The 25,078-nt window shown below is 40.5% G+C and overlaps 2 protein-coding genes across 2 annotated transcripts in view; both read right to left on the bottom strand.

Moving 5' to 3' along the window:
• The window catches only part of ANXA5 (annexin A5), a 32,862-nt gene extending 27,989 nt beyond the window's left edge, over positions 1-4,873 (bottom strand). Inside the window, exons 1-2 of the mRNA XM_003129218.6 lie at positions 4,752-4,873; positions 4,521-4,568 (exon numbers count right to left, since the gene is read on the bottom strand). Coding sequence (XP_003129266.3) covers positions 4,521-4,529 — 9 coding nt within the window. The 5' untranslated portion in view covers positions 4,530-4,568; positions 4,752-4,873. The remainder of the gene's footprint in view (positions 1-4,520; positions 4,569-4,751) is intronic.
• Positions 4,874-5,237: 364 nt separating this feature from the next.
• SMIM43 (small integral membrane protein 43) overlaps positions 5,238-25,078 on the bottom strand; it is a 116,420-nt gene continuing 96,579 nt past the window's right edge. Inside the window, exons 7-8 of the transcript XR_014811920.1 lie at positions 20,289-20,415; positions 5,238-6,282 (exon numbers count right to left, since the gene is read on the bottom strand). The gene's annotated coding sequence lies outside the window, so the exon portion shown is untranslated. The remainder of the gene's footprint in view (positions 6,283-20,288; positions 20,416-25,078) is intronic.

The following is a 25,078-nucleotide window of genomic DNA, read 5'->3' as shown; positions in this document are numbered from 1 at the left end:
TGTCCAAAGAAAATTATGCCAACTGGAATATGCATTCCTTCCAGTTGATCAGTTGCTTATAGCTTTACATATTATACACACTATTAACCTGAAAGATGGTCCATAAAACACAAAGCAAAGCTCTTAGGAGCCCTAGTTTTTGTTAAAAAAAAAATTTACACGTATTTGTGAAGTTTAGAAAAGTATAAAGTTTATATGGATACAATTTATTTCAGAAATGGACCTCCAAATAGCTTTCCATCTATGTCCAAAGGGCTCTAGCTCAAGATATGGGAATTAAGGTTTACTGAACACCAATGAATTGTCCAGTGGCTTGCAAAGCCACCAAGCAGTTAGGGACCTAGTTCATTCTCAACATCCGAAATGAAGACCAAAGTCAAAGGAATCAGGAACTGAGAGGGACTAAACCAAGCAGTACAGGCCATGGATAAACAGGTAATTTGATCTAGGAACCCCTGAGGGAATAACTCAATATAGAGAGATTTGACCTTAAAGTGAAAGGCATGAAAAAATGTACTCAACATGGAGTCAACTCTGCTGGAATGAACCTCATCTCAAGTGTACTTACTTAAATCGATCTCGCTTCCTCTGCACAGGGCCTTTGTAAATCATCATAGTGCAATGATTTCAAGGCAATCAAAAAAAAATTTCTAATCAAATCTTGTACAGTTTAAATATGTAATAAGCTAATAACTCTGATGTTCCTGATGTTTCTAGTGAAAAATTACGTAGCCTGCTTATGCTTCATGATATTCCTGCTGCCCTGTATATATTTACTCTTTAAAAACATTATAAATAAAACTAAGTTCAGACTGCCCCAAACCTAACTTTTTAAAGTTTCATTACCTTAAAGAAAAAGATACAAAACTCTTAAATTAAAATGTATTAAATGGATTATTCATCTATGGAATATGGCCAACTCTTTATTTTTCCAAACCAAAACCAACTCTCAATTTTTCCAACTCTTGATTTTTCCCAACCAAAGAACACATAAGTACACAATGTACTTTTAAGTACTTAAATTAATTAGAACATCTATGAAATAATTTGGCCGTAGCTAAATAGTGAGATTGAAAAAAACTGTGTGGGCAAGTTAAGCAATAGGAGAGAAACAGGTCAGGACCCAATTTAGGAAATCCAACCCAAAATATGTGATTCAGATTAAAGAAATAACCCTAAAACCTAATGAAAAATTCATATTTATATAATCAGAAGTTGACTGTTGAGAGAAAAAAAGATGAAAGGATTCAAAATCATTTACTATAGATAATTCATACAATTTTAAAAGCTCTTTAGCCATTCCCCAGTAAATATCTTGAACTTGCTTGTACCCAAATTTAACATGGTAGATATGTTACTGATGCAATAATCATAATAATTTATTACTTATTTAACAAACTTTGTGCTAAAATAACATGGACATTGTAGCTTCAAGTCATATAAATATAAAACCATTCAAATGGTTTCAAACATATAAAAAGGGAATTCCTGCTGTAGAACAGTAGGTTAAGGATCCAGCATTGCCACAGCTATAACGTAGGTCTCAGCTTCGGCTCAGATTTGATCCCTGGCCCAGAAACTTCCATATAACATGGGTGTGGCCAAAATAAATACATATATATATATATATATATATATATATATATATATAAAGTATATATATATATATATATAAAGTATATAAAGTAAATATTGTCCAGGAATTGTTTACAAGCAGGTTAATTTGTAATTTATATTTTTTATAGGTCTTGGAGAAGATACAGTTAACCAGTTTCTTTAAGAAAGACTGGGAAGTCTTACTTTAGATATTTCTCTCCATAATAACAGTCAAATTGGTCAAATCCCACATATTTCAATACTAACAGATGAGGATTAGGACCAGAAAAAGAAGGGTGGAGCTCAAGTGGTATTTACCCTACAAATGCCTCCAATTCTGAATGTACTTACCTAACATGATAAGTCACTTTTTAGGTAGTTCCCAATATCTTCCATAGCTCTGTCCCTACACTGACATCATTAGAGTTAAATTTAATTAAAAATGACATTGATATAAATTACATTAATTGTAATTTATAATTTACTTATATAATGAATATATTAATATAGCTATGCACAAGAGTGCAAAATATCCCTAATAATATGTTTATATAAAAAAAGAAATTTCAGCTTATATCTGTCAATATATCTGTCAATGATTAATCAATGCTTTCCTGTCAAATTCTTAAGGAGACAGGCATGCCACTGATACATATACAATAACTGTTTCCTGGATACTGTAGACTATTATTAGAAGGGTAATCCCAATATTAAGTAAAAACAGAAAATGACTGATATGGCAGATTTAGTTCATAAACATGAAAAATTGCCACCATTGGAGGCATTTTAATTTTTTTCAGTAAATGAGACATTAATATTTAAATTGTCGAAATGTACACCTCTAAGACTCAGACATCTGGTTCCATTACTCTACAGATGGCCTCAGAGTGGAGGTCTCTGGTCCCCATACCCACAGGTCAACAAAAAGTACTACCATGGAAACTGTTTGAAACCTAACACTAAAGTACTTCGGCTTTCTAACTACACTGAACTCCAAAGGAAATTTTAGACATAAAAGTCCAATTCCAAAATGTGGACATTCAATGTAAGTTAAAACCAACAAATGTAAGTTAAAATCAACAAAACTCTATCCTAATATTAAATATTTTGAGAAAATGTTTTATATCCATAGCTTCCAAGGACAACTAACAAAAAAGCTGGTGCTGGTGTAAAATCCAACACAGTACCTTTGGAATTTTTTGTTTTTGTATTTTTTTTTTTCTTTTTTGCCCTGCCTAAGGCATGTGAAGTTCCTGGGGCAGGAATCAAACCCACACCACAGCAGTGACCTGAGCCACAGCAGTGACAATGTCAGTTCCTTCACCACTGGGCCAACAGGGAACTCCCCACCAATGTATCTTTCTAAATATTACGTGTAACTTTTATGATAACTAAAACCTATGACTTGGATAGAAAAAATCCTGGTTATACTGTGATAGAGATTATGTACATAATTCCCCCAGGTTTCGTATACATAAAAACTATTTCACTCTTTGAAATTATTTTACACTATTTTCATTCTTTGAAATTATTAATGTCCAGATTTGGGAAGATGTATTCATTTATGCTATCTTGGATAAAGAGCCTACAAAATTAAAGGAATTGATTGAAAAACTTCAGAAATCACTGGGTAAACTTACAAAAGAGATAAAACAGCCAAATGAGCTAGGATAAAGAGAACTATTCTTTGATGCTCACTAAATCATCCTTTACATCACCACATCAGCATATCAAGATAGGAAAATTGCTCAGTAAAAGAAAGGTTATTCTGTATAAAAGTATCCTTTACATGGGAAAGAATCTAAAGTTTCCACTTGAAGTAATATGAGAATTGTTTTATTGTAATACTTCTTAAGTGCAAAAGAGGAAATAAGAAGTACCGTATAAATTTAATAAAATTACCAACTCCTCTTAACCCTCCAATTTTCTCTTGTAAAGGACCATGAAAACTTATTCGACCTGGTAAGTCAATCTGATTTTTTTAAATAGTTAACTACACATGAGAGACAGCATTGTTCGAGCAGTTTAAAACACTTGTTTAAAAAAAACTTCTGGACTCTGAAAAGCCAGTTAAATTGATGAGATCTGTAAAATTTTAGTTTCAGGGTGGAGCTGTCTTATGCATCGAGATTATATTCACAAAAGATTGTATATAACAGGTCAATTTTTAAAGTGTGCTATATAAATTAAAGGATTTTCTCCTCCCTATACTTTTGATAAATGTTAAGAACAGCAAAAAAAAAAAAAAAAAAAAAAAAATTAGGTAATCAAGTTCTGAAACAGTCCCAAGGCAAATGAAATTCAGAACTCGTTCCACGAGTTCCTTACTTAAGAAAAGCAGCTCTCCGGTTTAACCCTTGCACTAAAAAAAAGAAGAAGAAAGAAAAAATCAGTGCCGACGACGACAGTTCCTTTTAGTAAAACTGAGTTGAGCAACTGGGAAAAGCTCCACAGAAGATCTACTGGAAAAAAACCAATGCCCGATCTACAGTATTAAAACACAGAAAACTCGTCGGAAAATAAATAAAAGAAGCCAAGGGTGGGGAAGGAGAATGCGTTCGCTTCACATGACCACAATGAGCTGTACTTGTTCTGGTTCTAATTTTAGCGATTTTCTGGATTTTGGGGAGGGCCGCCTTTTACACATTCACTTAGGAAAGGCAGCGCACAAAAATCCGGCCACGTCACCGGCGGCTGTGCCCGCTGGGCTGCTGTGCGAAGGGTGGGAGCAGGTTCCGGCGGACACTCCTCGGAAAGCAGAAGGACAGGAGTTGGGGGATGCAAAGCGGAAACAATATTAAAGATTTTCGGAAGGCAGACTGAGTTTACTCCTAAACTCTTCTGGTTTTCCAACAAACTCTAGAACTCTGAGCAGTTTACAAAATTGCTAAATCCGAGCGTTGCGCGAGGGCGCACAGCCTTACCTGTGCCATAGCGACTGCCCAGGTCAGGAAAAGGTGACTGATGCAGGACTGCAAGAGAAGAGAGTGACAGCTGGTTCAGCTAGCCAGACTTCCCCGCCGCAGGGCCCACGGAGCCCCCGCACCCCGCCGCAGACCCGCCCTCTCCGCAGCTCCGAAGGAGTTCTCAGCAGAGTATCCGCTCTAACCCAGCGTTCCCGCTCCCCTCTGCGGGCTAGGCGAGCGCTCACTCACCCAGACTCCAACCTCCGGGAGAGCTGCGGGTCGCGGGGCGGCGGCGCGCGGAACTGGCTGGGATGCAGGCGGAGAACGCTCCAAGCAGCTACTTTCTGTCGGCTCCAAGCAACGGAAACACCACCGACCCCGCCCCGTCCCGGCGGGCCCCGCCCTGCCCGCCCGGCCGTGGCCTCACTGCGCCTGCGTGGGGAGCGGCCGGTCTGCGTCCCGGCAGCTTGGGTGGGGCCGGGTCGCGGCCACTTTGGAACTCAGTAGGGACACGCTTCCGCGCCGTCCCGGGTGACCGCCTGGCCTTTGCGCAGCGGGGGGAGCTAATCAGGACTCTAGGTTTCGGGTGCTTGGGGCCTCACTCCCCTCCGTGACCTCTGGGGATCGGGGCCTCACCTTGTACTCACACTTAGAGGTGCATGGATGTCTTTTAGAGACTGTCACTGAGGTAAAGGACAGCGCGTCTTTGACCCTTGTTTAGAGGAAGCTTGAAGCTTTGAGAGCCATTTCTTAAGTTTATTTTTAAGTTAAAAAAAAAGTCAATAGTGGTTTCTACATGGCCTCTTAAATATATATAGCTCTTTGGTAGCTTACTTAGGAAATTTCAAAACTTCTGCCTTGGGTCAGTTTCTGTTTTCAGAACCAGCCTAGAACTTTCAAGTAAATTTGAACCATTCTCTATTATGAGTGAAGCATAAAATGTATGAGTATGTGAGAGTGAGGTACACAGTTACTACAGGATATTATACTGGACGAGTGCTGAGAAAGCTAAGACAGAAAGTGCCCTCCTCAGACTTCCTAGTGTCTGGAAGGGGAGACATGGGGTGAGCGGAGGGGACTAGAGGATGAGCGGAGGGGACTAGAGGACATAAGCTTGCAATTCTAGTCACAGCAAGATATTCTAGAATGAGAAGAGCAAAGTGCTGTGCAGATTCAGGATAAGAGATAATCTAATCTGCCTTGGGGTATAAAGAGGTCTTGCCATAAATTAAATGTAGAACTAATGCAGTTCTTCCTATAGCTAGAACTTCTCATTTGCTTATGAGTTGCAAGCTTAATCAGGTCCTGACAAAATCACAGCAGAGTGATTGTTTGCTGAAAAGGAAGGCAAGCTGCAAAGTATGTGGAGCTACACACACACACACCCACACACACCCACCCCTCTCCCTGGAAGCTTCTTCTCAAGCAGCCTAGCATCTCTGTAGGCTCAGGCTCCCAACTTTCAACACCTCTCCTAGAGCATTGTTGACAGGTGCAGGTGTCTGAAGGTAGTCCTTTCCTCTTCATCTTTCTCTCCTCACTTAGGCTCTTCATTTTCTCTCTGCCCTTCACCAAGAGTAGCTCCTTCAATGTGGCCTAGAGCATTCTTTTTTCCTCACACATCCACTTGAATTCCTTTTCTTCAATTGTCTTTCTTACTCTCTACTCCCAGAGTAATGGAATGACACCAGACCTCAGGGATCCTCTGTTGAACAATGTTGTTGATTTTATAGGAAAATGAAGCCCATCATAAATTAACAACTTGTTCTGTGTTCTGCAGCTAAATAGTAATAGAATCAATTATTAAATTCATTGTCTTGATATACATACCCCACTTGGTATTTCTTTCATGTCCAGTTACATGGAGTTATTCAACTCCTACTCTGGACCTGGCACAGTTCTAGGCAGTGGGAACAGGATAATGCAGTCAGTGAAACAAAGTCCCTGCACTCATAGATCATAGCTTCTGGTGGCAGAGACAGACAATAAACAAATACCTATTATGTCCAGTATGAAATTTTCTATAAAGAGGAAGACTGGGAGTTCCCGTCGTGGTGCGCAGTGGTTAACGAATCTGACTAGGAACCATGAGGTTGCGGGTTCGGTCCCTGCCCTTGCTCAGTGGGTTAACGATCCGGCGTTGCCATAAGCTGTGGTGTAGGTTGCAGACGCAGCTCGGATCCAGCGTTGCTGTGGCTCTGGTGTAGGCTGGTGGCTACAGCTCCGATTGGACCCCTAGCCTGGGAACCTCCATATGCTGTGGGAGCGGCCCAAGAAATAGCAAAAAGACAAAAAAAAAAAAAAAAAAAAAAAAAGAGGAAGACTGTTTTGCAAAAGTGGTCTGAAGGCATTTCTGAGAAGACTTAAGGATAAATCTGAATTGATAGAATTTAACTGTATTTGACAACTCACTGGGCACTTGTGGAGAAGGCCTACACAAGAGTCTACCTGTTTAAAAAAGTCTACCTGTTAATATTACAGAGGATGAATACAAATACTACAATGGGAAAGAAACTGTAAATCATAAAGTAAAGGTATAAAATGCAGTGAAAATGCAATTAGTTTCAGAGGAGGGACAGCTGTTACCTTGGGATTTATAAAATTGATTGATATGGCATTTGAATTAAGGTTAAAGGGAGGATATTTGATCAGGCAATGAAGAGGGGAGAGGGTGATCTGGTTAAGAAGAAAAGTGACTGCGTGTGTGTGTGTGTGTGTGTGTGTGTGTGTGTGTGTGTGTGTGTGTGTGTTGAATTTCTAAAATGGCTGGAATGGAAAGAGAAACTGCTACCTAAAGACTCTGCTTTGGATGGTATATTTAATTGATGGCTTTTGAACAAGTGATTTTTTTAAACCACTGGGTGAAATAAATAATAGGCACTCAGGAAATCTCCTTTACTATCTCTTAAAAACAGACTGTTGCCTTTGGAATGGAATATCAATGAGGTCCTGCTGTGTAGCAATGGGAACTATGTCTAGTCACTTATAATGGAACATGATAATGTAAGAAAAAAGAATGTATACATGTATGTGTAACTGGTTCACCATGCTGTACAGTAAAAAATTGACAGGACCCTGTAAATCAGCTATAATGGAAAAAATAAAAATCGTTATATAAACATAAAGAAAAAAACAGTGTCTTTCATCCACCCCAAAAATCCCTGATTAGTGTCCACAAGTCATCTTTAGACTCTCCACCAGGTTCCACAGCTAACGCTTTCATCCTCCTAATTAAACTTTCTCCTTTTTGAATTTAAAATCAAAGTCCTTCTTACTCAGTGTGTTGTCTTTATGTTAATTTCAGTATTTCATAAAATTAATTTTAGTTGGCTTGTTATACTCTTCTCTGCTACAAACAATGGATTTCAGCTATTTTCTAATGAAATAATCAGGTCATAGGCCTAAATAAAATTTTCTTTTCACTGCGGAAATAGACCAAATGTCAGATAACTGATTTACAATCACATTTTTAAGCTTAACTTATTTGTAAACTGGAGATTTTCTTGATTTCCCTCTTTATCTCAATTATTTGGATCATTCAAAAACCAGCCAACTCATTCTAAAAATGCCACTAGCCTCTCTATAATGCAATTTCTACATTTCTCAAATCTAATATTTTCATCATATATTCTTTGACCTTCTGTTTCCCTTAATTATACTGATCCATAGAGAGGGAAAAACATGAGTAACAGGCTTTGTCTAAGTAAGTACAAGATAACTTTTCCTAATTCTGAGTCAGAGTCTTACTTTTTATAATACACAATTTTTAACTAGTCTTTTTAAATTACAGTTGTTACAAATCATGATTACTTATAGAAGAAGGAAAGAAGACAAAAGTGAATTGCAAGAAATTAAGGATTAAATGAGCTAATTTAGTTTCATTCCTCCTTAGGTCTCCTTTGAAAAACTCCCACTACCATTCTCAGCTCCTCCATGGTGATTCATTTCTGATGGTCCTACTGCTGCACTGCAGCAAGTCCTGCCCTATCACCAGCCAATCTCTTAGGCCTGCAGGCCCAACTCTTCAGGGTTAAGCTGATGCTTCCCAGTGCCCTGCTACCCTTCCTCAGCTAGAGTCTCTCATCAGTGACCCATATCAAGTACAGCTAAGCCAGACTCCCACCCTCCACACTCTTCTCCATATGGTACTCACACATCCCCATCTGATGGGGCCAAAGACTCCAGAAAACTACTTGGAATTTAATTCAAGCCACCTACTTGGCCTCATCTCATTCATACTTGAATATCCCAAGGTGAGACGTGGAAGTGAGGCAGCATTGCTCTGCAGATTCTGCCCCATCCATTTCCACCACCACTTCTACCTCCTAGAAGTGATTCTGGAATGTAGCCAGCGTTCTAGTGGCTCCCCAACTTTGTCCTTTAGATTTAAAGTGTTGTAATGTCCTTAGGGGAAATAGGTCCAGATTTGCTTTCAGAACCTCATCTGGGCCAACAGTGTGAAATTATTAGGAGACAATTTAATCTCCCGTTATTGAGATCCACATACATGCTCACAGGAAATTAAAAGCAAAGACTCCTCAGGGAATTTTTACTTTTAGAGGTCCTTACACTGTTTTCATTTAAAATAATGTCTTATTTACCTAGTAAAATGATGTAAGTCAACTTCCCTAGCAGAAGACTGGAATGGCATCTTGGGTAAATAATTAGGTCAAAATTAATTTACCTCTTTTTTTTTTTTTTTTGCTTTTTAGGGCCACACTCAAGGCATATGGAAGTTCCCAGACTAGAGGTTGAATCAGAGCTGCAGCTGATGGCCTACGTCTTGGGATACGAGCCACATCTGCGACCCACACCACAGCTCACAGCAACGCCGGATTCTTAACCCTCTGAGTGAGGCCAGGGATGGAACCTACATCCTCATGGATACTAGTTGGTTTTGTAACCCAGTGAGCCACAAGGGGAACTCCCTAAAAATGGTTCTTATAGGAATCTTTCAGGCAGAATTTTTAAGCTAAAGATCTTCAAAGCTATTTGTAAAAAGAAACAATTAAAAATACTTATAAAAGGATAAGCATCTTGTCTCTCTTGCACATTGCTGAATCCCTAACACCTAGCACAGTGCTTAGCACTTAGAGTAATGGGTAAGTGAATGGACAAATGAAGCCACTGTGGTGTGGGTTATTAACTGCAAACAATCGATATTCAGAATGATGAGGAAGATATGAAAAAATGTTAGAATTCTGCAGTGGAATGGATATATTCTCACACAGAGATTCTGAATTCTGGCGAGGACTTGTCCCTGGATGAGTAAAGTTTTGTTTTATGATCTTAGTGTGTGACCTTGGACAACGATTTGATTTTTCCTAATTTGGGGTGGTGGTTCGGATTAGATGAGCTCATTTGTTTAATGCCTAAAAATAACAGGAAGACTGGTTTCAATTTCTTACCCCTCTTTCTCCTTCCAAAATCTCTCAGCACTGAACCCCACCTCATCTCTTCCATGCTGATGATTCAGTCCCCACCCATCCTACTGAAAAACCAAAATTAAGTCCGTACAAATCCACTGCTCCACTGTGGCAGGCTCTACCTATCAATAGCCAGCTTCTCAGCACTTGCCTCCAGGCCCAGCCCTCTCCCACTTCTGAGGCCAGTTTATGGCCCTCTCAACATTGGTTTCTTTATCTGAAGTTCATCTTTGTTCATTCAACAGCTTTATTGCATATCAGACCCTGTCATGGGCACTAAGGATGGAGTGATTAAAAAAAATAAATAAATAAAAGAATCTGTCCAATTACAGCATTTGGTCTAACAGGTTAAATGAGATGACAGCAGACTTCTGTTAAGCTTAGGGTAAGAGGTAAGAGTAGGAAGTAGGTTTATTACAAGGAGAGCCTTTGCAGGATGGTTGTGTATGTGTGGATGGGTGTGTGTTTTTCCCAGAAATCAGCCTAACAGGGATCAAGGCATGTGATGGCTGGAAGTATTGTGCATTTTTTCCCCTTTATGCAATCTTATTACTTGGATGAGATGGGAGTGAGGGTTCAGGGAATGAGAAAACTAAGAGGAGGGGTTCTGCTTGAGAAAGGGGATGAAAAGGACCTGCCTTCTAAAGGAAGGTGAAGGAAAGTGTATAATAGTCACTCTTGCACACCCTGAACACTGCCTTTTTCTGCAGGATTCCTCCTCTAAGTTCTCACCATCTAATTCCTACCCCCAGTGGTTTCGTCCACGTTGTGTTACATTCCAACCACATCTGCTAGTCCTCTCTGACTTTACCCGACCCCTAGCCTCTCTCTTCTCATCCAGCCTCCCATCTATCCTTCCTCCTGTTTTGTTTCTTCTCCATCCTATGACCTATATAGCAAGTCATTTCCCCTGCTATCTTGTCATAATCCTCACTCTCCTCACTCCACCCTACTCTCTTCACACAGCCAAATGACCCTCATCCCACCATCATCTGCCCCTATATGCAGGCTGCTGAGTGCTGTTGGACACAATAAAGTCATAAGACAGATTGGCCATGAACAAATTTGGAGTCATTAGTCTCAACCAGGCCTGCAGCATTCCTTAGCAACCCTTTCATATGTCCCTGCTGAGCTCCTTTTCCATTCCTCATAATATTTATTTTTAATCTTTCACTGCTCACCATAAGATTCCAGCCCTCATCCTTTCTCCCAGCAGATGACCTTAATTCCTATTCAGCAGGCCTATTTGCCCTGAATTCTCATCCTACCTACAAACTTTTCTTCACCCATGCCCATCTCTACTTCTTTCTTTCTCACGCAGAGGCTGAGAGACACTCTTCCTGGATAAGATTCAAGATTCATCCTCCAGGCTTATAATCTCACTCTCAGCTGTATGTATTCAGAACTTTTCCTTCCACTAACTTCTTCTCAACCTAAATTAACAAAGCTGTTTAAGTCAGGACTCTCTTAGTCTTGAGCGACAGAAACCCAACTCAAGCCGGCTTAGGTGAAAAGAGATTTTTTTTTTTTTTTTGAAGATACGTCTGGTAGGGTCTTAACTGTAAACGACAGACTCCATTTTAACTATCTTAAGCAAAAAATTCTTAAATGATTTTAGGTAACTTGCTACCATGTCTGGGGGGACCAGGAAATCATGCCTGGGAGCATGACAATACCCAAATCTCACTGCCATCTTCTCCAGTGAAGAAGCCATGACTGGCAGCACTGATGCTAGGGAAGGAACAAACCTGCTAGAACTTTAGACTTACTGCCTCTGAAAGCATACATCTCTCTACCCTCCTCTGCCAGGAGCTCCAGTTGGTCTTTGGGTCCTTACTTTGATGAAGTGGCTATACCATTGTCACACCACACACACTATTGGAAAGTTCAGCATCATTGCCACTCCTTGCAGAGGTGTCTTCTCTATTGTGGAAGAGAAGCCAGGAACTACATTTCCAAGAATCCCCTGTTAGAATTTGCCAATGAAAGGTATTTGCTGAGATTTGGAAGGCAATAGAGATGAGGAAGGCAACAGAGAAGGTCAGAGTTGCAAAGAGAGGCATGGTCCAAGGTGAAATTCCCAGAAATTTCTGGAAAGTTCTTGTGGAACAGTGGCTTCCAGTATCTTAGCGACTGCAGAACAAGACAGTTGATGGACCTCCTGAAAATCATAGCACCTTCCTGGCAATCTCTTGAGAACCTCAATCTACTTTGGTACTTCAGGCTGAACTATTCAGTGGTGGTTTCCCTGAATTGTGCTCCCCAGTTTTTCTTGCTGTTGCTGAAGCCACTAATACCCTATATTAAACTTTTTACAACTGTATTAAATAGAGTGACTTCCTCTTTTCCTAACAGAACCTTGACTGATTCACCTGAGTTGGGGCCTTGGCAAAAATAAGCAGGCTGTGGCATAAACCTGGCAGTTATAGTAAAATCATGTAAAGGAGACACTATCAGCAAAACACACCAGGAGAGATCAACTTCAGAGGTGTCTGGTGGGGTGGCTTCTCCAATCTCCCCAGTCCTGACAGAAGACCTGCCTGGGTGGGTGGTGATGGTATTTTGTCTATTTAGGGTGAGGTCCTCCAAAACTAGAGTTCATTACTTTCCCTTTCACCATCCATATGGATCTAAACCTCCAATTTCTGGATGATTTCTTTTTTTTCTGCCACCATCATGCTACTTTGTCCACAGTTTTCCTTTGGAGTGCACTGTCATGGTTGGTGCACACAGGTCAGAAAAAAATTTTCCAGCATAGTCAAGTGAAAAGATCGAAGAGTTTATTGAGGTAAGAGATGCTGCTAGAGCAGCAGGATAACTTCCTGGTAATCAGGGAGAGCCGACCCCAGGTGCATGGTCCTGTCTGTTTTTATAACCCAGAGAAAGAAGAGGTCTTACGGTATACCTGCTGACCTGCTGATTGGATAGGGAAAGAGGGATCTGATGATACACTTGCTGGTTGGTTGGGTGCATATAAGACCCTTATGAGGCAGGGCGAGGAGTGGACCACATACCTTTCCTAGTGGCTGGCAGGAAGTAGTAGACCAGGTTGCTCAAGTTGGGAGAGGGAACATTACAATGGGCTGGATGGGGCAATGATACGAGTCTGATAATTTTTGTCTTGACCAGAGGCTATGAGTTCTATTTTTTTGAAGAGGCCTTGAAGTCCCACAGGTACTGCAATTATATATCATGTTTAGGACACAAGAGGAACTGAGTAGGGCAGACCTGGCCTAGCGCTGACAGAGGACTTTTTCCTGAGGTGAAGTCTCCCATAATTGGTTCTGACTGGTGGAGCCTTACTGCATGCCCTCCCTTGCTTCAAGGGCTTGGGAAGTGAGTTCTAGCTTAGGAAGCAGTATCCTTCCTTCCCACATTAATTTCATAGAACTTAGAAACAAAAAACAAAAAACAGAAATGCCAATAAAGAGAAACTATGACTGATGACATGCCCTTAGCTCTCTCTCTATCTCAGAGACATGCTCTTAGCTCTTCTTCTCTCAAAGACCAGAATTCTCCTGTGGCAAAAACATGGCTACAATTACCTCAGGCTCACAATCTTTCAGCTCTATAAAAGCTTTCATTCCCAAGTTCAACTCAGAAATATCTGATTGGACCAGCAAGTTCATAGACCCCAGTCACAGCTCCCTATAAAATCACACAATCCAGGGGAAGATTTCCTAGAAGAGATTACTTTTGTAAATCAGGATTTCTTAACCACAGCAATATTGACATTGTGGCTGGATAATTATTTGTTGGTAGGGGACAAGGGGAGCTGTCCTGAGACAGGAGGAAGAGGGCAGGGCACAACTTTTAAAAGAACGATATGGTCATTGAGGATATGACAAAAAACTGATGAGAACTGATTAGGCCCAAGATGGCAGAAGATTCGACTTCCAGTAGAACTTGAACCTGATAGCTCACTGTACTACATACATTAGTTTGCTAAATGACACACCCAAATGTGCCATGTCAGTCCTGAGCCAACCATAAAAGGGCAAAAGGCGGCCCAATTCCTAGAAATCCCTTCCCCTTCCCTGAAATAGCTGGAATAATCCTCACATTCCTTAGCCCATGAAATTACCCAGCCCCCAAAACTAACCACCCCATATTTCAGGGCTGCTCTCATTTTTCAAGACCACCCTACACCCCAGGACTGTGTCTGCCTTTTGAGACTGACCGCATTCTCTGTGTGGAACATGGAAACTTGCTTTCACTTTACTATGGCTTGCTCTGGATTTCTCTCCTGTGCAAAGCCAAGGACCTCACTTGACTGCCTGTCCCAGGAACTCACCCAAGACCTGGGACATGCCCATCATCTCACCCATTTTCCTGCAACACCTTCACAAAGGAAGAGGAAGAAGGTGGTCTTCTCTCCCTCCTCATTTTTTTTTATTTGATTATAAAAACATAGCTTGCTTAGTTCTCAGGGCAGAGCCCTCTTGCCTGCCTGCTTGTATCCTTCACAAGCATCCTGTACTAATAAATCTACTCCTTACCTATCACTTTGCCTCTCACTGAATTCCTTCTGTGCTGAGACATAAAGAACCTGAGCTTCATTAAGTCCTGAGATGAGTTGTATGGTTTAAGTTGGAAGATTGTGGGTTCAAGTCCCATCTAAGGTATGGTTTCAGTCCTGTGCATTAAAGGATGCTCAGTAGCCTTGTAAGCAGATGGGGTAGGGGGTCCTGACAGAAAAAGAATCAGGCACGGGTTTCTTGGCATAAGAGAAGCCAGTTTTTGGACTAAGCCATTTCGTGATCTAAACCTGTCCACAAAGCTTGCCCTTGAACAAGTCTCAGTAATTAATGACCTTAAGAGAAGTGAGGGCATATAAGAGCAAAAGAAAAGCAGTCAAGAAATAGCAGCTCAGCATAAAACAGAGACCTAGGTCCCCCTCAAGGGATATACATTACAGTCTGATATATATCTTTGATTTCTGCAAGGACTAAAGCCCCCACCCATGTGGAGGATGGAATGATGATGGTGACATTTTCTGACTTCAACCAAAGCTTGGACTCTGTTGACCTTTGCCCCGGTCCAATGCTGACTTCTTCTCAGCTCGAGCCCCTGATGAATATGCATGTACCCTTAGCTTCCCCAGTTTTGCTGTTCTGGAGACACTGCTTTGGGAAAGAACCCTGGTGTTCTCCTTAGTGCTGCAAGTAATAATAAATTCTTCCTTCTCCCACTTTTTGGTGTGGTTGTGTCTTTTGGCTCATCACCTACTAAGAGACAAACCCAGTTTTCAGGTAACAACCTCTCTAGCCTTTACCCTCTATTTGTCAGCAGCACCCACCTCCCTCATGGTGACAAATAAAAATGTCTCCCAACCTTTCCAAATGGTCCCTGCAAGGAAAATTGTCCTTGGTTGAGAACCGTTAACCTACATAAGGGATTCCTTGCTGAGTTACAGCTCCATGTTCATTTGCTGCTATGTCACCCAGCCTACAGCAGGCCTGGCCACAGCAAACAACTCTTATATAAATCCTCATCTTCAGCTCAGACCTCTCTCCTGAGGTTTGAGCTCACATAGCTACCTGTCTGCTTCTCATGCTTTAACAAATCATGAGAAGATGGGCCACAGGTAATGCAAAATCAACATGTTCAAACCAAACTTATTTTTCCTTCAAGACTAGCTTTTTCTTCCATATTCCCTGTCCTGGTTAAAGACATCACCATTAAGTGTCACTCATGCAGAATTCCAGCAATACTTCTGGAATTTCCCTCCCCTCATCACTACATCTAAGGTGGTAGATTCTATTAACACTCTCTCCTTCTACTGGTTCCCTTTTATTTGCTATTGGCCTCTTAATTTCTCCACTCTCTAATGTGTCTTAATGCAAATCTGATTGTCTGCAAGATATACAATGGTTTTCCTGAACTTTTTCTCTAACTTCATTCCTACCCTCAATTTTCTTGCTAATGAACTACTTAAAAGTCCCAGGTTTCACATTATCTCCCCTGCCTGCCTCAGACATGCTCCCTACATTCTCTTAGTCCACCTGCTGAGCTCCTATTCCTCCTTCAAGACCCATTGCTAGCATCATCCTCTCTTAAATTTTGTTTTAAGGCTCTTCTTTGGCTGAGTGCCCTGACACCTTGACAGCAACCGCATAACAGTCTCTAGGCCACTTTCACCCAACTAGGCTGCTCCTGAATTCCTGACCCACAGAAATTATGAGATAAAAAGTGTTTACTATTTTAAGCCACCAAGTTTTGGTATAATTTGTTACAGAACAATAGATAACTAATTCATACAGTTTACTGGCCAAGGTCAACATAGATGAAATTGCAGACCCAGGGTCCAAGTGTGGGGAGCTCAGTCTTCCTAAGTCAAGCCTCAAATGGGCTTTAAACAATACTTATGAACTTTCTCATTTCTCTAATTTATTCTTGAAACACAGTGGTACTACTTATGTTTTTAGTGGGTTTTTTTTTTCTTTTTGGGGCCACACTCGAGGCATATGGAGGTTCCCAGGCTAGGGGTCTAATCAGGGCTACAGCTGCAACCTACACCACAGCCACAGCAAGGCCAGATCCGAGCCTCATCTGTGAACTACACCACAGCTCACGGCAACACCAGATCCTTAACCCACTGAGCAAGGTCAGGGATCAAACCCGCAACCTCATGGTTCCTAGTCGGATTCGTTTCCTCTGCACCACAATGGAACTCCTTTGGTGGATTAACCACTCATTTTTTGTATAGTAATACGCAAACTAAGAGTTCATAATTCTATTATTATTATTTAATATGGCCTTAAAGACTCAGGATAGGAACTGAGGGAGCATCAAGACATCCTTGTTTAATATTCAAGCTTCTATTTTTCCAATACAGAGTCTGTAGGATACAGAGAATCTAATTCCAATATTTTAGATAATCAGCTAGGGATGTGATTTTTTTAACTGAAGTATAGTTGACATACAGTAGAATATAAGTTATAGGAGTACAATATAGTGATACACAATTTTTAAAGCTTATACTCTAATTATAGTTATTATAAAATATTGGCTATATTCCCTGTGTTGTACAATATATTTTTGTAGTCTAGTTTATACATAATAGTTTGTACCTATGAATACCCTACCCTTCTGCTGCCCCTTCCGTCTTCCCTCTTCCCACTGGTAACCATGTGTTTATTCTCACCTAGGGATGTACTTTTGACTTCATGAATAATGTTCTCACTGTAAAGAAGTTCTACACCTTTCTACACAATTAGTTTACGATTTAAAAATTAATGTGTAGGAGCAACTGAAATGTCCATCAGAATGAAAGTAGATAAATAAATTGTGGTATATTCATAAAATGGGATGGTATTTAGCAGTTAAAAACACAACAGGGAACAATCTCAAACACATGTTGAACAAAAGAAAAAGAAGCAAGACACAAGAAAGATCAGTTCTATCTATCCCAGTTATATGAAGTTTAGGAACACACAAACTAAACTAAGGTGATAGAATTCAAGTGTAGCTTTCAGGGAGTCCCCTGGTGGTCTAGTGGTTAGGACTCCCACACTTTCACTTCTGAGGCAGGTTTCACTCCCTGGTCTGGAAACTGAAGTCCCACATCTAGCTGCTGCACCCCATGGCCAGAGAAGCTTTTAGGAGCAGTGAAGTTAACTAAAAAGGGAACAAGAGAATTTTCTGGAAAGGATGAAAAATTTCTCTATCTTGATTTGGATTATAATTAAATGGGTATAGGTATTGATCAAAAATCATAATTTACAATTTACTTACGCTCATTTTACTATATGCGAACTTTACCTTAATCTAAAAAAGATAACATTAAAAAATACAGTGCATAATACCAAAACCAAATCATCTGCCCCACCCTACCCCCCACCCCCACTTTGGAAGGATAGCCTCCTCTCTTTTAGAAGGTGTAAATAGGGAATTCAGAACACCAAATAGAAAGAGCTTTCACATCACACCAGTGATGAAACAAAGTAAGTATTTCCAAATATTTTCCAAAAGCTATCTTTGAGAAAAGAAAAACCCCAGCCTCTGAACCATGATAAATACCCAGTGATTCTAAGCACAAGCCCTGCCCTATTTCTCAAGCTGACTTGGGTAGGAAAATCAACATTCAGCTCTCCTCACTTCAGTCACTGCTCTGTTCAGCACTTTTTGCGGGAAGGGGACCCGGGGCTGGAGCAGAAAGGCGCCTGCAGGAGAGAGTGAAGGAGTCAAGGGCGGTGGGTGGAAGTTAGAGGCTCCGTGTGTGACTCAGACACCAGGAATCCCACAGGGACAGAGGAGGAGGGTGTCTGGCATGGAAAGGAGACTAAAGGGGAAGAAAAAACACACTGAGAAGCCCTTCACAGTTGCGAACTGGGGCTGCGCAACAGACATGTGAGAGCTGCTGTTGAAAAAGAATACACTTCGCAAAGACGGGGGAGGGCTGGCGCCTCCTACTGACACATGGGGAAGGCAATTCCCAACAAGGGCGCCTCGCTCCCCTCAGTGGTGGGCAAGGCAGAAAAGGCAAAAACCGTAGGCTCCCTGAAGCAGAAAGGCCTTGTGTTGGGTGAAAATCATTTTGTGAAAAGTTGACCTTCTACCAATTAAATACAGACACCAGACGCTTCACCAGGTCTCCGGGTCCTTCATTTGCCCGGATGCTCAGCACCCTTTAAGCTTCACCTTTTTCTCAGGATGAGATCCAGACTCAGGGAACTTGGTGTATAGGGTCATCACAACAACACATAGCACAAATGTCCCTAAGTGTTTAGGGACACAGCTCCTCCACTCCTGGCTCGCCTGCCGCCTCCCTCCCAAAACGCCCCCCACCAACTAACACCCCCACCACCACACACACACACCTCTAGCGCCGCCAAAGTCCTCCCCCCAACCTGAATGCCATCGTCTTCCCATCTCCCCCCTAACTACAGCCCCCACCCCCAGTCTGCCTTTCTGTGGATTCTGCAAGGCCTTGCTTGGGGGTATTGTGGTTGCCTATTGATTTTCTTTTGAACTATGAAATATCTCAAACTATAGAAAAGTTGAAAAGGATACTGTTTACCAATTAAACCTTGTTACAATTCATATCTTGTTAAACAGATTTTTAAATAAAGAAATAAAATGTTTTAGACAGAATAGTATTACAAGTGTTATTCTTGCTTACATATCCTAGTTATTTAATGTATCTAATTAAAACCAATATGTAGTATTTCTCTATATGTTTCAATTTTAATGTAATTAGTAGCATACTATACATGCTTTTTAGCGATTTTTTTCATTATACTTTATGTTTTGACATTATGGTAATGAAGAAATTAAGACCACGAAGAACGAATCATAAAGGTAAAATTAACATTTGACTACATTAAAATTAAAAACTCTGAATGATAAAATATTATATAAACGAAGTTAAAATTCAAGCTGCTAACTGTAATTATCTCTTTTAAAAATATATTATTCTTTCAAAGATTTCGTGTTCATAATTTCTAAAGTCAAGTATTTCTGATACGTTTACAATAAAACTCTCTCACCTTAGTCACTAGCACTATTAACTTCTATTCTCCAGAAGTATATTTTTTCAGCTCTTTTAAATATTCTTTTTTCTCAAATTGGCCTCCATGGTTACTGTTTTGTTTGTGTTTCTGTTTTGGCCTCTACCATGGCATATGGAAGTTCCCAGGCCAAGGATCGAATCCAAGGCGCAGCTGCAACTTATTCCATAGCTGCAGCAACACAGGATCCACCACACCACATCAGGAACTCCTCAGGCTCCATGTTTTTAAGCAACTTGCTTCTTTTTAGGATAATACCTATTGACTCCATACTGTGGAAGACAATGGTAGGAGCTTTCTTCACACACACTCTCTTGCTCCCTCTTTCTCCACCATGTTAAAAGTTAGAATTTCTGGTTAGAACAATATTCAGTGCTTACATTATCATGATTATGTAAGTATAATTCACAGAACAGAATGTTAGTGTCCTCTGATTTCATTTTATTTCATCTATAACTTTTTGTTTTCCCTGTTGTCCCCACCATCCTTATTGGTTTCATTGCTTATATGTCTACATCTTAGTGATATCTAAACTCTCCCCCCTAAGAGGAATTCCTTGAATACATTCGAACTCATCAGGAAACACACACACACACAATCTTCCCCTGCATGTAGTTTGCAGACACACAAATTTGCCGTGCTCCTTCCGGGGCACTCTCTCCTCCCTATCTCCTCAAGCCCTATATCTGCTACGCAATCTCCACTTAGGACTTCCCCTCACTGCTCTCCTGGACAAACAATGACCAACTCATATCAGTTTTCCAGGGACTGGCGCTGTTTTAAAGCTGAAAGTATCACATCTGGCACCCCTTCTGGCCCAGGCAAACTGGAATGACTGGTCAACCTACCTGGGCTCCTTTTGCCTCATTCCTGTTTTGGGGTCCTAGGTTTATTATTCAAGTGATTGTTTTATTTGGTTTGATTTGGTTCTATCTTCATTTCCTTATTTGGTAGAATTCACCCTCCAGGATTTTCCTGAAAAGGAAGTAAAAGTTTTAAAACTTGCATGTCTGAAATGTTTTTAATATGCCTTCACATGTGTTAGAAAATTTGACAGAGAACAGAAATCAGGATTTGAAATTATTTTCCATCTGTATTTTGAAGGGATTACTCCACTGGTTGACTTCCATGCAGTAAGGGAAACGTCTGATGCCTTTCAGAGTCTGGATCTTTTGCATGTTTTTAATCTCTGGGAGTTTGTAGAACCTTTTCTTTATCTCTAAGGTTCTAAAATTTCACAATGGTATGCCTTGTGGTAAGTTCCTGTCTTTGCAGGCATTATGCAGGGCACTAAGACAATTCTCTCAATTTACAAACTCACATTCCTCTCTTCAGGGAAAACTTTATGATTATTTCCTCAAAAATACCCTATCCTATTTTTTTTTTTTTGCATTGTCTCTGGAACTTCTGGCTTATTAGGATGATGGGCCTTCTGAACTCCAATATTTTCCACTTCTCTTAGCTTTCTATTACTTTATTTTTGATTCACTTTCTGGAAGATTTCCTCAAATTCATCTTCCAAACCTTTTTTTCTGAAAATATCCGTTACATTTAACTTCACAGAGCAATTTTTTCTTGCTCTCTAAATAGTTTCATTCTGTACCCTTCTCTCATTGTTTCCCTAATGTTATATACTTCTTACCACAGGAGGATATTAACTGTAAAGTTTGTTTGTTGTTTGTTTTCTTCCACTCCAAACATAATTTCTATATTCTTCAAGTGATTGTTTGATGTGGTTCCATCTTTTGGTAGTCCTTGACTATCTGCTCATATTCAAACATAAAGCAATTAAAAAAAAAAACTGACTGGAAAAGGCCAGTACACGTCTCTGCAGGGTGAGCTGACTAGGTGGTCTCATTGTTTCTAATTTGTTTCTTTGTTTTTATTTTTAGCTAGCTTCCCATAGAGGACTCAACCATATTCTCACCAGGAAATTTAATAATTTGGCTGCCAGTTCTTTTCTTTTACAGACTTGGAATGAAGTCACTGTTGACACCACCTGCCCTCTTATTCTACTATTTCCGAGATCCTGTAGTTCAAGTCAGCCTTCTCAGCTTTCCTTATAGACAGCTCTGGTTTCAGCTGTTAAGTCAGTTTTGCCACTAGCCTCTGCTTTCTAGTCTCCAGCTTTCCATTGCTGCCATATCCTCTATTTATAAGCATTTCATTTTTGCCTTTATATGTTCATGACTTAAAAAAAAAAAATGAAAACCTTTACTGTCACTTTTATGTAATTTTGGGAGTGAGGGTGAGTAAATATGCGTGTTTACTCTGCCACGTTTTAACCAGACATCTTGAAATTCCCTCTTCATGTCTCTTTGTGTTCTCTGGTCAGTGGAGGTAGTTCCCTGGAGTTAACTGAGGCTAGACGTGTCTCATTCTTCACAGCAGTCTAATGTCTAGTGTATTGTCGGGCATAGACTAGGAGCTCAATAAAAAAGAAAGGGTTTCCTGGAATTCCCTTGTGGTGAAGCAGGTTAAGGATGTAGTGTTGTCACTGCAGCAGCTTGGGTCACTGCTGTGGTTCAGGTTCAATCTCTGGCTGTGAACTTACACATGCTGCAGGCACAGCCAAAAGAAACAAAGGAAAAGAAAGGAAGGGAGGAAGGAAGGAAAGAAAGGTGAGAGGGAGGGAGAGAGAAAGAAAGAAAGAGAAAGAAAGAAACAAAGAAAGAGAAGGAAAGGAAGGAAGGAAGGGAGGAAGGAAGGAAGGAAAGAAAGAAAGAAAGAAAGAAAGAAAGAAAGAAAGAAAGAAAGAAAGAAAGAAAGAAAGAAAGAAAGAAAGAAAGAAGGAAAGAAGGAAGAAAGAAAGAAAGAAAGAGAAAGAGAAAGAAGGAAGGAAGGAAGGAAAGAAAGAAAGAAAGAAAGAAAGAAAGAAAGAAAGAAAGAAAGAAGGAAGGAAGGAAGGAAGGAAGGAAGGAAGGAAAGAAAGAAAGAAAGAAAGAAAGAAAGAAAGAAAGAAAGAAAGAAAGAAAGAAAGAAAGGAACAGAAAGAGAGAGAAAGAAGGAAAGAAAGGGTTTACTGAATAAATACACATGTAGCACAGTAATTTTTTTTAAAACAGTAACCAATGTTTTGCTTTATTTTTCTCTCCAGCATTCATCTCCCCCTTTTCAGCTAGTCTGATCTATTACCATGGCTTCAAGTAGTGCATGGGACAACAGAAAGCAAACTCTGCCTGGATTTTGAGTTTCAAAAGTTTAGTTCTTTAGGAAAACTGAAAAAGTTCATGGTATAAACAAAATGTTGGGGCAAAACATTGTGAAGCATAGCTCTATCTCACCCCTAAAACTGGAAGATTGATCCAGAAGAGTCAGAGCTCAGCTCTGGGGAGGCACCAAAGCCCTGTGGAAAAAAATAGTGTATCCAGTTAGGATCCTTTCATCCCACTGGAATGGCTGAGGATCCCTGGAAAGTTTCCTTTGCATTTAAGGATGAAAACAAAGTAAACAGAGAAAGCCAGTGCATCCAAATAGGCCTTGCAGATAAGAATAATGTCAAGAAATTCCAGAATGGACCACTGAGTGGGGAGAGAGCATGGTGTCCACGTCGGTGGATACATCATGGGCAGATGACACCAGGACCCTCCCATCCCTGATGCTTCGTCGCTATGTAAGTCCCTTGTTATTTAAACACAATCCTAGGGAATTCCCTAACTTGACTGAGATTAAGTTTCTGCCACCCAAGGAAAATGGAAGCTCAGGCCTGAAATTAAGTTGTTATCAAGAAAATAGAATTATTATTTTCCCAATATTTCCCTTGGTAGGTTGAAATTCATACATAGTACATATATATGGTGATTGTGACCACAGATATTCATTTTTAAATGCATTTGAAAATGTGTAAGTATTTACACAGTAGGTGATCAATATGTTCATACAGCAATATGCTAAATTACAGATTTATATTTGTGAATGACAAATCATCCATAAAATCAAGCATGTAGGTATATTGCTTGGCTAAATTGTTTTTTTTTTTTATCATTTATTAATCTTAATGGAATAAGTAAGAAAATACAGAACCATCTGTCAGGAATGTATGTTAGGACCTTTCCATTCAGCCGAGATGAAAAAGATGGATAAAATACACAAAACAGTATCTGTCTGAAGGCATTGAAGAACTGCTGAGGAAACACAAATCTGAGCAATAAAATGCTGGAGAAAGACAGAACTTGGAGAGGTGCGCTGGCTCTCTGCAATTGGTTTTTCCCTTTGGGGCACTTGCCAGTTCTGAGTACCTAGCAAGAGGCCAAGAATCTGGGCCAGAGACTTGGGCAAGAGGTCACCAAGAGGCAGAGAAGGCAGCAGAATTCTTAGCAGTTTGGGGAGCTTGAGAGAAAAACTGGAATCTTGTGAGGTTGGGATTCCAGGGAGAAGGGTGACTTGAAACTGAGTCTGACACTTGACCTGTTTTCCCAAATTCTGATGCTGCATGGAGCAAGATATTAAGAAACTAAGAAAAATGTCTCTAGAAAGTAGAGTGGAGGTTTTGCAAACCCAAAAGACTCACCTGGAGGACGGGGCCACAGGAAGCACCCCAGGACTTCAGGTAGAACACCAGGAGGGTGTTTCAGTTGGGTCAGGTTGCCATATCAAAAATACCATAGACTTTGTGACTTAAACACAAATATTTATTTCTCACAGTGCTGGAGTGTCGAAAGTCTAGATCAAAATTCTGGCAGACTCAGTATCTGGCAAGGGCCGACTTCCTGGTTCACAGACGACCATCTTCTTATTGGATCCTCACTTGACAGGAGAGATGGGTTCTGCAGGGTCCCTTTTAACAGGGCACTAATCACATTCATGAGGGCTCCACCATCTTGACCAAATCATCTCCCAAGACTGCACTTTCTAATACCATCACATTAGGTGTTAGAGCTTCAACACATGAATTTGAGAGAGACATAACCATTCAGTCTATAGCAGAGGGCTCCTCTCGGAACAGGAATGGATTGGAGATGGAAAGGACCTTCACAAAAACTATAATGCATGATATGTCATTCTGGAAAAGGCAACACTATGAAGACAATAAACAGATCAGTACTTGCCAGGGGTTAGGAGTAGGGAGGAATGCATAGATGACACCCAGCAGGGTTTTAGGGCAGTGAAACTACTCTGAATGATGAAACTATGATGGTGGATACATATCTTTACATGTTTGTCACCTAAGAGTGAACCCCTAATTGTAAATTAATAGTAAGCTAATAGTAAACTATGGACTTTGAATGACAATCGTGTCAATGTAGAGGGATCCTTTAAAAAAAAAAAAAGGTACCATCCCAGTGAGGGATGCTGATAATGAAGGAGGTTATGCAAGGGTTGGGCCAAGAGGCCTATGGGAACTTTGTACCTTCTGTTCAATTATTCTGTGAACTTAAAACTGCTTGAGAAAATAAAGTCTAAAAAACACCTATAAAGCAGCCTACAACTGGTTCTACCTGTGATAGGATTAGAGTGCTCACTCCCTAGTAGAAGAAACAAAGCCCCTCTAAAGGAAGATTTCGGAGTTCTGGTCGTGGCTCAGTGGTTAACGAATCTGACTAGGAACCATGAGGTTGCGGGTTTGATCCCTGGCCTCACTCAGTGGGTTAAGGATCTGGCGTTGCCGTGAGCTGTGGTGTAGGTCGCAGATGTGGCT

Source organism: Sus scrofa, chromosome 8 (genome assembly GCF_054392235.1).
Source record: "Sus scrofa isolate SSC_HxYL_T2T_F1_AM1 chromosome 8, Sscrofa_HxYL_maternal_Yorkshire_Landrace_v2.0, whole genome shotgun sequence".
In the NCBI taxonomy this organism is placed as follows: Eukaryota; Metazoa; Chordata; class Mammalia; order Artiodactyla; family Suidae; genus Sus; species Sus scrofa.
The sequence above is the reverse complement of the archived record's forward strand: the minus strand, read 5'-3'. Positions and strand labels throughout refer to the sequence as shown.